Source organism: Penicillium nucicola, assembly GCF_028828085.1.
Source record: "Penicillium nucicola strain IBT 29836 chromosome Unknown utg000002l, whole genome shotgun sequence".
Lineage (NCBI taxonomy): Eukaryota > Fungi > Ascomycota > Eurotiomycetes > Eurotiales > Aspergillaceae > Penicillium > Penicillium nucicola.
Genome location: NW_026643126.1, coordinates 642055 through 654636, shown reverse-complemented (window position 1 = coordinate 654636; position 12582 = coordinate 642055). Strand labels below are relative to the sequence as shown.

General features: G+C 49.9%; 5 protein-coding genes across 5 annotated transcripts; 3 read left to right on the top strand and 2 right to left on the bottom strand.

Annotated features, from left to right (window-relative positions):
* Window positions 1-2094: 2094 nt before the first annotated feature.
* Window positions 2095-3506, top strand: glnA (glutamate--ammonia ligase; the record flags this gene model as incomplete). Its single annotated transcript, XM_057124437.1, has 5 exons — window positions 2095-2097; window positions 2148-2186; window positions 2279-2371; window positions 2508-3012; window positions 3067-3506. The coding sequence occupies 5 exons, from the start codon at window positions 2095-2097 to the stop codon at window positions 3504-3506; spliced, it is 1080 nt and encodes a 359-aa protein (XP_056986596.1).
* A 693-nt stretch (window positions 3507-4199) lies between these two features.
* Window positions 4200-6064, bottom strand: N7511_002011 (putative MFS transporter; the record flags this gene model as incomplete). Its single annotated transcript, XM_057124436.1, has 4 exons — window positions 4200-4793; window positions 4901-5495; window positions 5557-5868; window positions 5958-6064. 4 exons carry the CDS (start codon window positions 6062-6064, stop codon window positions 4200-4202), a joined length of 1608 nt encoding a protein of 535 aa, XP_056986595.1.
* A 1929-nt stretch (window positions 6065-7993) lies between these two features.
* Window positions 7994-8395, top strand: N7511_002010 (uncharacterized protein; the record flags this gene model as incomplete). Its single annotated transcript, XM_057124435.1, has 1 exon — window positions 7994-8395. One exon carries the CDS (start codon window positions 7994-7996, stop codon window positions 8393-8395), a length of 402 nt encoding a protein of 133 aa, XP_056986594.1.
* An 874-nt stretch (window positions 8396-9269) lies between these two features.
* On the top strand, window positions 9270-10335 carry N7511_002009 (uncharacterized protein; the record flags this gene model as incomplete). Its single annotated transcript, XM_057124434.1, has 2 exons — window positions 9270-9874; window positions 9942-10335. The coding sequence occupies 2 exons, from the start codon at window positions 9270-9272 to the stop codon at window positions 10333-10335; spliced, it is 999 nt and encodes a 332-aa protein (XP_056986593.1).
* A 257-nt stretch (window positions 10336-10592) lies between these two features.
* On the bottom strand, window positions 10593-12512 carry N7511_002008 (sugar porter family MFS transporter; the record flags this gene model as incomplete). The annotated part of the gene is made up of 6 exons (XM_057124433.1): window positions 10593-10905; window positions 10977-11113; window positions 11161-11921; window positions 11974-12311; window positions 12368-12385; window positions 12439-12512. 6 exons carry the CDS (start codon window positions 12510-12512, stop codon window positions 10593-10595), a joined length of 1641 nt encoding a protein of 546 aa, XP_056986592.1.
* Window positions 12513-12582: the final 70 nt, after the last annotated feature.

Below are 12582 nucleotides of genomic sequence, written 5' to 3'. Positions count from 1 at the left end.
ACTAAGCCCGCATCCGGATGTCTCATGCTATTAATACACGAGAGACCCTTCCAGTTGCTAGTTGCTCGCTAATAATTCGGAGCTATATCCCACGAAAACGAAAACCTGGAGAAAAGAGCTTAGACACAGGGCTGAAGATCGGAACATCAGCCACTCACTGTGATTCCTGAAACTCCCGAATTTCGACGACCTACGGAGAAAATACGGGGGACAGATCTGGTCGCCACTTTTCGTCTGGAGAATCCCTGTCTCTTGAAAATTTCCATATCAAAATTGACTTTGAGATCCTTACCTAACGCACAAAGCAAAAAAAAAAAAAGAAGCCAGACGCGTGACTCTTACAATACATAATCAAAACTCAACAGATGAATAACATCCAGCCCAACAGCCGAGCAGTCGAATCATTTCCTTATCCATGGCCGACACCGGGGGTGGTACCAGCGGGTCTGATTGGTGAATCACCGGGGGTTTCGAGAACGTTTTGCCACGTCCCCACCGGAATGACTCTGAGTGATCGATCCCAGTTGCGGCGTGGCGGGCTTCTCCATTCACAATGGGGAAGGCGGAGCTGGTGGTATTACACTGGTATATCCTTCGTACCGGTTGGACATCGCGGTACCTGTCTATCCTATCTGGATGCATTTGGTCTACAGTACTGTACATCCCCCTTGGGATCTAACGTTGTCCTGCAGGAACAGAGACTAGCATTCAGCTCAATCGGTACTGTATCGTACTTTGGTCGTGTTCTAGACATCTCGATAACGAATTGCGCCATTATCATTTATAGCTCCGCCGCGGAGTCCTTAGCCGGTGCATCCACACCGAGTTTTTTTTTTTTTTTAGGGATGGGTTCGCGACGCGCGCGTGATTCAATATATATAATTTCCGTAAATAAGTTACCGTGATAGCGAGAGATAGGTTCGGATGGAGTATAGATAAAACAGGTAAGATTCATATTGCTTTTGCGGTAATAAAGTATATGCCACTTGCATACACATTGACGGTGGTATCTGTTGGCCCTGGCGGTACTGCAAGTGGCACTGATATGCCACCAGTTCCCTGTCGGATATTTCTACAGTCCAGTGTAGTTGCAGATGGGCTAGCTGACTAGTATGGGCCCGGTGGCACGGGGCATATGTTTCTATACGCTATGCACAGGGTTTGATATCCATATCAGGGGGGCTGCACCGATAAGACTTTCTTATACCGAATGTGACCGGGGAGAAGGCCGGATAAGCCCAGAAGTGGGATGGGCGCTCTGTATTAGCTCTCTACTATAATATACTACTGCGTAGAGCCCTGTGATCCCAGTTGACCTCGTTATCGGCCCAACGGGAGTGAAGGGATTGATCATACTATTGGGGGCGATTACAAGGTCCGAGTGCTGATTGGACTTGGGGTTATCATGAACACTGATCCAGGCATGATCAAGCGCATCGTTCGTATTTGATACATGTCGCCGTCGAAAGTCTGGAGAAACAGATTATACTTCACATGTCCGGTGCATCACTCTTAGTGCTCGACCCGGGACCTTGGATCCCACATCACCAAGATCAACATAGATCAGTCGGCGGAGACCGGGCCTGCCAAGTATGAGAGTCTGGATGATGCGACGATGATGACACGGAAGCGAGTGGCGTGAAAACATGAATAGGCGCTTCCCTCGGCTGTTTCGATGAAGCCCAAAAAAAGACTCTCCAGATCAAAAAGGGGATGCAAGTGCACAGTCCAAAGCTATAAAAAAAAAGCATGAGCTATTTACAGCGAAAGATTAAAATAGCGTGAGGCCTTTTTCGGATTTCCACGTAATGTAAAATTGTTCGTATCGGGAGGGGCTTACCATACCAATACCAGGCTAGGCCTCTTTCGGAGTGGCTGATCCGCGCCTGCCTCTTTCCCATTTTTTCCCATTTAAATCTTTATTCCCTTAAAACCTCGCATCTCTCCCCTCCTTCTTTCTCCATCCACTTTTGCTTCGTTTTCTCTGTTTCCTTCCTTCGGGAATCCTTTGAAAAAAAAACCTCTAAAATCCATTCTTTGCTCTCTCGAGCTTGTTCTTTTTTTCCCGTCAATACACACACACCCATATTCACTATGGTATGTCACTCTGCTACTATGACTCAGAACGTCCCACTAATGATCTCTAGGCTGCTGAAACATCAACTGTCGTCTCCAACACGGAGAATGTGCGTTTGATTCTTGATTGATTGGATTTCCGCAATGGCCTTAGAGCCAGCGAGGAAAGACATTTATACTGACTTGACATGGGGATGAATAGCTCATGAAGTACATGAACCTTGACCAGCGTGGTCGTGTTCAGGCCGAGTACGTGTGGATTGACTCCTGCGGTGGCACTCGCTCCAAGACAAAGGTATGATGAATATGCTCCCTTCTCCCCACACTCGACTCCATACACACGACACACGCCCCCGCCACTGTTATCGTTGCCCCTCGTCTTATCGAGGCCATTCACACATCACGTGAGATCCCGACTAACATCCACACAGACTCTGTCCAAGCCCGTGACAAGTGTTGACGAGCTCCCCGAGTGGAACTTCGACGGTTCCTCCACCTCCCAGGCCCCCGGTGACAACTCCGATGTCTACCTCCGCCCCGTCGCTTTCTACCCCGACCCCTTCCGCCAGGGTGACAACATCCTTGTCCTCTGTGAGACCTGGGATTCCGATGGAAGCCCCAACAAGTACAACTACCGTCACGACGCCAACCGTCTGATGGAGACCAACGCCCACGAGGGCTTCTGGTTCGGTCTGGAGCAGGAGTACACCCTCCTCGGAACCGATGGATGGCCTTACGGCTGGCCCCGTGGCGGTTTCCCCGGTGCCCAGGGTCCTTACTACTGTGGTGTTGGTACCGGCAAGGTCTACTGCCGTGACATCGTCGAGGCTCACTACCGTGCTTGCTTGTACGCCGGCATCAACATCTCCGGTATCAACGCCGAGGTCATGCCCTCCCAGTGGGAGTACCAGGTTGGCCCCTGTGCCGGCATTGAGAGTAAGTGAAGTTGCGCATTCTTCTCAGCTTTTGATCTTGACTAACCGAAACCAGTGGGTGACCACCTCTGGATGTCCCGTTTCCTCCTCCACCGTGTCGCCGAAGAGTTTGGTGTCCGCATCTCTTTCGAGCCCAAGCCCATCAAGGGTGAGTGGAACGGTGCCGGTCTCCACTCCAACGTTTCCACCAACGGTACCCGTGCCGAGGGTGGTATGAAGGTCATCGAGGCCGCTATGAAGAAGCTCGAGGCCCGTCACGCTGAGCACATCGCCGTCTACGGTGAGGGCAATGAGGAGCGTCTCACTGGTCGCCACGAGACCGGTAACATCGATAAGTTCTCTTACGGTGTCGCCGACCGTGGTGGCTCCATCCGTATTCCCCGCCAGTGCGCCAAGGACGGCAAGGGTTACTTCGAGGACCGTCGTCCCGCCTCCAACGCTGATCCTTACCAGATCACCGGTATCATCGTCGAGACTCTGTGTGGTGGCCTCTAGATGGATACGAATCATTTGGTCTTAGCGCTCCGATACCCTTCGGCATCAACCTGGGAGTCGGTCCAGAGCCTGACTCTGGTGTGAGGGAGCTTCCCATAGATGTTCCAGTCTTTCTCTCTCTCCTGCGTTCCTATTCGATCTTTTCCGGTATGAGTGCCTCGCGTGACTCTGCCACTCCCTCGTTGCACTAGCCGCCCTCACCTTTTTTTTTTTTTTTTTTCTCTCTTGACTACCCAATGTTGGGTAATGTGACACGTACAATAGCATAGAATTATTATGGATGGGAAAATCATACCATCGTTTATCGAGAGATATCATTTTGATATCATTCTTCTGGAGAATCGACAACTAATTCCTGAAAAGTGTGCACTGATCTTCCAGAGTAATACCAGTATTCCATACGTCGTTCTGGTTCTAGATCTGGCCATTTGTTAGATCTGACAGATGGTTAGATCTTGAACTTAATCTTGTCAGACATGAGTGTCCAATAATTGTATGCCCACACTCCATCACACTCCATTACAGTAAAGCGCCGTTTCAGCCTCATTTGCTTGATGTACAGAATGCCATACTCAATACGAACAGAGCTGCATATAGCATGAAATCTTAAAGAGCCATTATGCAAAGAAGCATTCCATCTCATTATCTTTAGAAAACATCATTAACCAGACACATTACCGCAACAGCCAACCCCTAAGCACCTCCCCTCAACCCAAACCTCTTAAATCTGCGTCCGAGCCCATCCAAACCCCTCTGCCGCACTTCTCTCCGTCCAGCCCCATCAACCTCCTCATTGCCATTGCCCTTCCCATTATCATTCTTATACCGCCCATCAACAACCCTCAACATAACCTCCATCAGAGCAGCAGCAAGAATACTCCCAATCAAAATCCCCACCATCACAAGATTACTCTTGCGATACTTCTGCCGTCCAGGAGCCTCGTAATCACTCTTCCACCCAGAATAAAGCGCATAAGTAGTCAAAATCGACCCCAGATTCCCCAACCCAGATACCACAGCTGAGGCAGCAGCTACGCCGACTTCGCCATGGCGCGGCTGGAAGATCTCCGTCGTCCAGGTCATGGTGATTGGCACCGTCGGCCCAAGACCAAAGCCTACGATCAACAAGCCGCCGTAGCGAGGCCACGGGTTTGCATCGCTGCCGGCGTAGCTCGTTAACAACAGACCCAAGATCTGGAGGAGAACAGGCACCGAGAAGAAGATTGCTCGGTGGCGATGGAACCGGTCCGAGAGCGGTGTCACGAGGAGGATTGCGATGAGATCCATCTAAGAAGGGAGCATTAGCAGGGACATTTCAATGATAACCGAACCACGCATGGTCTTTCGCAACAAGACTGAAACATGACAATAAGGAGGGAGAGGAGAAACCATACAATCCAAATAGGCGCAGTCAAAAGACTCAGATCAACACCACTCAGCGTTGGGTTAATAGCCTGAATAATCAAGTTCGCATACAGCTGCACTCCAATGCCGACGCCCACAACGCCGAAATACATCACGAGCAACGGCCACAGACGCCAGTCCGCAAAGACCCGACCCAAGTCCCTGAGCGTCCAAGCAGGCGAATGATAAACGCGTTTCATATCGCGATAATGGACGCGCGCATCGCGACCACTCAGCGCGGGCGGGGACCGCGGAAGCCAGCTGAGGAGCTTGGGGCGTGGGGGGAGGGCCTCGTCCGGTGGGGTGGGCCGGTCTGGGAGCCACCAGAGGAGGGCGAAGCCTAGGGCTACGGTGATCACGCCGTAGACTAGGAACATCCATTGGAAGCCGACGAGGCCGTGCAGTCCGTCCATTTGTTGGAAGCCGGCGGAGACGAGTCCGACGACTGCGGCGGAGACTTGCGATGCGGTGAAGTATTGGCCAATTCTTTTGCCGATTCGGCTGGGTGGGTAGAAGAGGGTTAGGTAGTAGGTCATTCCGGGCCACATTCCTGCTGTTACGATTCCTAGGAGGAGGCGGAGGAGACTGCGGTGCGTTGGGTTAGGGTTGGGAACTTTTGGGCTGGATGGTCTGGGTGGGGACGTACTAGAAACTCCAGGCTGCTTTCATGGCTGCTAGACAGGAGCCGATGAGACCGACGCTGATGACGATTCGGCTCATCCATACGTGTGGACTGAGCCGGGTCATGATCAGGTTCGAGGGTAGATCGAAGACCACGTAGCAGACGTAGAAGAGGGCTAGGCCGGTTGAGATTTGGTGGGGGGTTAGGTGGAGGACATCTGCTAGGTTGTGGCCTGTGTCTTCGTTCATGGTCTGCGCCAATCCTACGTTGGAGCGGATGGCCGAGCAGAGGAAGTAGAGGACCCAGAATGCGGAGATGATACGTCGGTCCAGTTTCCTGTATACTGGTTAGATTTGGTATGGCTTTGTTGGTGGTGGACTTGCCTGTAGATGCGTTCAATGTTGGCTACGCTTTGCTCGCCGGACTCCACGTCTTCCAGGGCTATTTGGTCTTGTGGTGTCTCTGTTTGCTCGGAAACATCCTGGGATGCTGAGTGCTTGTCGCCGTGCGAGACGACGTGAGCATCACTCATTTTGACGTATTACTATTATATAGTTTTCTTCTCTCTGGAGATTCACGCCAGTGCTCGAGGCAGAAATCAATTGGCATCAATTGTCCAGTATATTAATACTGATGAAGCGTCGCCTGCAGATTCTGAGTCAGTGGAGTTCATCATCTTCCAAGGTTATATCGGAAGCTAAACCGTGCAAGGCGAGAGTAGCCGCTTTACCGAGGTCATAGATCCCGTAGTCGCACGAAAGGAACAGACACGAAAACTTACCTCGAGTCTAGATTTCTCTCCGTCTAACCCCTATCTATTTTCTGGTCTTTCTGGTCGTCAGGAGAAAGAAAGCGGAAAAAGAGTTGCCCGTTTGCGGATCTGATAAAGCTGAAGGGGAAATCTTGGCGGAAAAAAACACAGACCTCCGATCGGCACAACACTGACACGACGAACTAAATACTCCCAGTGTAGACCAGGTTGATATCGCGTGACTCACACAGCTGAAGTTCCGAGGAAATGGGTGAGCCGTTGAGCGGAAAAACCTGCCGTTTCCCAACGCGAGGTTCACCGAGGACAACCTTATTTTCTCCGTTTCCACTTTCGCACTATGTTTGCTGGAGACCGGAATATGCCAATCTTCTCTTTTCCTCGAATGTTTGAATACGCGATAATCAGGTGGACTGCCACTCTTTATTTTCCCGCATTCAGCCTTCGGTATCCAGCAGGGAACTCATTTGTTCACCGATTCCTCGTTTTGCATGCCAAGTTGTTTAGCTTCTTCAGGGCCAGCCTGATCACTGGATCGCCGATTTCGGGCATATCACGTGTCGGCCTATCAGATCAAGTATTCCAAAGTAAAGAAGCCCTTGGGAACAGGCAGCTATCAGATCTCGGGGGAGGCAGAAATCTTGGTCATGTCAAATCCCAACCACTTCAGCCCCAACAGTATACCGGAACTCTACTCTCCATCTCTCGGAACCCTTGCCGTTGGATTCCCAATTCCTGCCCAAGTGCAATTCCATGGGAATAATGGGCTTATTGGATCAACACGATGAATGTATCCGTAGAAATTTGGTACGAGGTCGCTTCATAAGATTAGCGAGGGGTTTGGTGTATAGATTGAAGTCGCAGTGAAAGTGGGATATAGTAGGCTTCTTCGTATAGCCAGGCAACAGTATCTACTCCGATCAATAAAGATAAACCGATTGCGATGTTTCTCCCATGGTATTGATTTTAACAGAATCCAGATCCGTCAAGGGAGCTCTGGCTAATGGCATTGATTTCTTGGGAAGTCATCTGTATCGACGGGGTTGGAATATTGGCAAGAATGATGCTATGGCTTTCAGGTGACTTGTATGGCCATGATACGTCGATGAATGTATTTTTTGTCTTTTTGATGCTCGAGACTTGCCTCTCTTTTTCTGTGTCCATTGAAACCCCTTGACTATGTGTAGTTCTGGATCATGCCCCTGTTCCAAGCTCAGAAGTCTCCTACTGCCAGATATCAGATAGATAATGTCAACTCTGTACACTGGTAACTTAACTGAACCGATTCCAGGAACCAATACGGAGAGGATGGTCTGGTCTCACACGAACTAATGAAATTGCGTTATCTCTGCCTGTATTGTCAGCACGGCTTCTTTCTCTAGAGTTGGTGTCTCTTCACAATGTCAGACGCCTGATTTTTTTATGTATACCTTATGGAGAAGACAAGGACCTAGCTGGACAGTGCTGAGCCTATTTGACGTATGTAAAACAACAACCCAAGGTCATTTGCCGCCGAATGAACTCGATCAAACGCGACAAACGTTTGAGATCGAACCCGGACAGTCTCACCAACCTTTGACACCCTTTCATCCCAAATGTCAACAGGACCTTTCCTATCTTCTATTCCAATCGCAAGACCTGCGTGGGCCCCAAACAACGACAAGTTTGTCACCTTCTGCGATTGAATACACCATGGACAGACAGCCAGCTGATGACGCTCACACCAAGACAACGGAGAATTGGACACCTGCATCCGTTCGCTCCGATGGTTCGGTTCGCAAATCAATCCGTATGCGCCATGGGGACAGATATATGCATCCCCGAGCTCGTGAAAGCGATACAATTCAGACCAATTCTCCCCTCCCTGAGTCTGCCGACTTGATGGACTGTACCAGCGAGCCTTTGACCGCCGAAATGACCGACTTGATCTCTTCTAACAACAACATCACTGAGAACACCAAGTGCCATGATGATGCCCAGGAAGGCAATGGCTATAAGAAGGCGACCAAGCGTGAAATAGAACTCTCCCTCGTGGAGCTTAAACGGATCAAGCCTGAGAATGAGGCAGACCTCATGGATCTTGATGGTCCATAGGAGGCTGAGAAGACCAAGCGTGGGATTTTGTGATTATATCCAGAAGTATATTCACTCAGACGCTAATATGATGCAGAGTCTGTGAAGCCTCACAATCGCTAAGAGAAATGAATGCCCTGGGCCGGAGGTACAAATGTGCAAGTGGACGATCACACTTGCCAAGCAAAGTGACGATAGGAGTGAGGCCAGCCAACAAGCATTCAATCAATGCGGTGGCATCAAGTTTGTCTCGGATGGGGGAGACCAGATACAACAAGGAGGGAGGGCGGACATCGATCTCAGAAGGGCCTAGGGGTCTCAGGCGAGGATAATGGAGACTAGCAAAAGAAGAAAGAATGAACAAGGCTACATGAGCCATTCCTTTCTAAGCAATTCTCCCCTCCATCCATAGCGGTGAGGTAAAAATTCAAACAGCAGCCTGCCCGAAGCCGTTGCCGCTGGTCACGGGGGCCTCGAGCCCTAAGCCAAGCCGCACCTGCGCCCAATATCCTACAATAGCTTGATCTGCACCAATTGAGAAGACATCCAAAAGGCTAGCTAGCCCGAATAGATCATAGCTTCCCAGAAACATCGTATCCAAATCTTGGATAACCCAAAAAAGCGGCTCGAGTCCACGCCAAGCACAACAACCTCGTATTACCAGCGACTGCGACCGCCACCGAATATCTCCTCACCCAAACCCCCCTAATACCACCCAAGGAGAATGCCCCGAATACGAAGCGCCCAGGTGATTTCTCGCATGGAACTTTGATATGTGGTTGAGCCGCAGGGGCACGGGAGGGGCGGCGGGTATATAAACCCGTCCCCACCCTCGACCAGATCGCAGTGACCCCAGGAGGCAGACAAGAACGACCAGAAACCCAATTAACCCAAGATGAAGACCCTAGTTCTACCAACCCTCCTGCTACTGAGCAGCCTGGGCACAGCAACCAGCCTCCAAGACGAACCGCAGCTCTTCTCAAATGTCTCCGTCGACCTGGCCTCGGAGAGAATGCTCTCAACCCGAGACCTAGGACTAGGCTCCGACTTCCATATCCTCGACGCGCGCGCCAGCGAGTGCCGCGTCGGCTACAGCGAGTGCCCGAATGATCCAAACTACTGCTGCCAAACGGGCAAATCGTGCTGCAGCGGCACCAGCTACTGCGCCAGTCCGGGTTCAGTCTGCTGCGCGGACTATGGCACCTGTCGTAGTGGGTGGAAGTGCTGTACTGGGACTGGTTGTGCACCTATTGGTGGAGAGTGTTGCAGTGGGGGCTATTATTGTCCGGCTGGGAAGCAGTGTCGGATTTGGAAAGGCGAGAACGTCTGTTGTCCTTCCACGGGCTGTATTGGCGAGTTTGATACTGGTGGTGATGAAAACACTGTTGGTGGCTCGGAGGCTACCGAGACAGAGACGGAGACGGCGACTATTACGAGTGTCTATAATGCGCCGACGATTACTGCTCTTGATTATGAGTATTACTATACGACTGTTTATTGGTACGTTGGTTTCGAGAGTTGGTGATTGGTGGCTGTTGACCAGGGACTGTTTGCTGATACTTGATAGGACTTATTGGTTCTATTTCTGGACTTCTTTCTCGCCTTATACTGTCCGGACGGTTACTTCGACTACCACGACTACTCATACTGTCTGGTCGGTGTACATGACGGATAGTGAGGAGGCAAGTGCCTCACTGTCGTCCAAGTCCTCACGCTATTCCTTCTCTACGCCGTATTCGGCCACCTCTTTGAAAAGTTCATCGGACCCTGTCACAATTTCCACGGCTGATTCTACCCCGAGTGCTACTTCTGTCTCATCAGATGGCACTAGTGGTTCATCTGGCTCGGATGTCACGTCTCCATTCGGTGGCTCGGCCATTGCTAGTGTCAGTGTTAGTATCACTGGAGTCATGGCTGCTTTCTTGGCTGCTGCTATTGGTGGACTGGCTTTTGGGCTGTGAGTTCTTCGATAGTTATGCCTTTGAAGAAAATGTGCGTCGCAGTATTCCCAATGATAATGAAGACCTTTTTTTTTTTTACTTTGACACTCTTGATTACAACATTCCTATTCTATATTTGAAATTAAAACGGACTACTATGATTATGTCCCATGTCAGTATGTGCTTGAAAGTAGTATAGATTTGGGACTTAAGATAGGAAGGAAGCCATAAGTAACCAGTGAATATATTCAAAATTCAAAATCCCGAGTCCCAACTTCTCAGTTACTATCTGAAGAACTATCCTTCCGATGTTCAAGGTGCGTCCCCTTCCCAGTCTCCAGATCAGCAACATTCTTAACCTTACCCGTCTGCTTATCCGAAACAAAGCTAGCACGACGAAGATGCTCCTCGGTATCTTGGTAGTTGATAAGAAGCTCGCCGTTCTTTCCGTAGCGGTGGGGCTCGTTGCGGGCGACAGAGACGGCGTCGAAGATGCTGGATGTCTTGTGGAAGATTGTGTCCATTTCTTCAAGGGATCTGTAGGCTGTTTCTGGGTAGAAGAAGTAAACAACTGGGAAGATGAATGCGTTGCTATTTGTTTTTGTCAGTAAGAAAGATGCGATATATTTGATATTGGATTGGATCGGTGCAGTGTTACTCACATGACAGCAAAGATAATGTAAGTTCTGTACTTGATCGAGTCGAATGCGACAGGTGTGATCATCACAACTAAGAAGTTGAAGATCCAGTTACCGGAAGTTGCCAAGGCGTTAGCAGGGGCGCGAATACGCAGAGGAACCTGTGCTTGTCAGCAGATGCATCACTCCATCGAGGCGAAAGACTTACAATCTCAGCGGGATACAGCCAAGTCATGCCCAACCAGCCCAAAGCAAAGAAAGTGTTGAAAACAAATAAGAACACTGCTGCCGCAATGCCGGTCTGGGTATTGCCCTCGAAGCTAGTGGTGACAGCCAAGACAATCATCGACATAGACATGCCGGCAGCACCAATCAACATGAGTGGCCGACGTCCAACCTTCTCAATGATGAATATGGGAATGAGAGAGGCGAGGAAATACTCCGTTCCATTGCAGGCTGCCAGGATGCGAGACGTCAGACTGTCCATTCCAATGGACTCGTAGATTGTAGCAGCGTAGTATGTAATCAGATTGATACCGGAGATCTGTTGGAACATCTGGTTGACATATGCCAGGACGACACGGTGGAAGTGGCGGTCTTCATCCATTGTGAACAGGTCGCGCATGCTGACGCTCGAGGCTTCCATGACGGCATCTTTTATGGCGGAGAACTCGGAGAGGACATATGGGTCAGTTTCTTCCTTGTCGAGAATTGCAGCGAGGACTTCTAGGGATTCTTCTTCGCGGCCCTTGAGAATGAGCCAGCGGGGCGATTCGGGTAGAGGAAGGACGAAAAAGAGGATTATCAAGGCGAAGATGTTTTGGAAGGCAATTGGGAACCGCCATGCTACCGAGCTGGGGTCTAGGAAAGAGAATCCAAGATCGATCCAGTAGCTGATTGTGATTCCACCGGCAATCAAGGCACCTTCGAGCATGACTAGCTGGCCGCGGTGGTGGGACTTGGAGCATTCTACTATTATTAGTATTTTTTTCCATTCCATATCAAGTGGTTGAATACTCACCAGATTGCCATGTAGGAACAGTAGATGTGTTCATACCATTGCCGATACCAGTTACGATACGACCGACAATAAGGTGTGGCAGGGAGTAAGCGCAGGCCTGTAGAGTAGCGCCAATGACCATGATGATCGAGCCGGTGAAGATAGTCTTGCGACGTCCGAGGTAGTTTCCGATCCAGATACAGAAGATTGCGCCGCAGAAACAACCCAAGTTGTATGAAGCAACAGTAATGCCCTGTGTAGTGGAGTTGTTACTTGTTGACGAGCTGGATTTGGTAGTGTCGATTTCCGGGAAAGTTTTAACGAAGGAGTTCAAGGTCAATAGACCTCCCATAACACCTCTGTGAGATTTTAGTAAGGGACACGGGGTTGATGTTATGAGATCGCGGTGGCATACTGGTCGTATCCGAACAACCTGAAGAGTAGTATTAGTACCTAGTGTATCTTGAAGTGATGTATCCAACGTACAAGAAATCAAGACCAGCAATTATACTGATCATAATATTGAGGTTCGTACCTCGAAGTCCAAAGTATGACTTCATGATGGCGGCTTGGGATGCGATGAACAAGACGGGATCAATTTGTAGTTCAAGCCAAGATGTATATATAGTC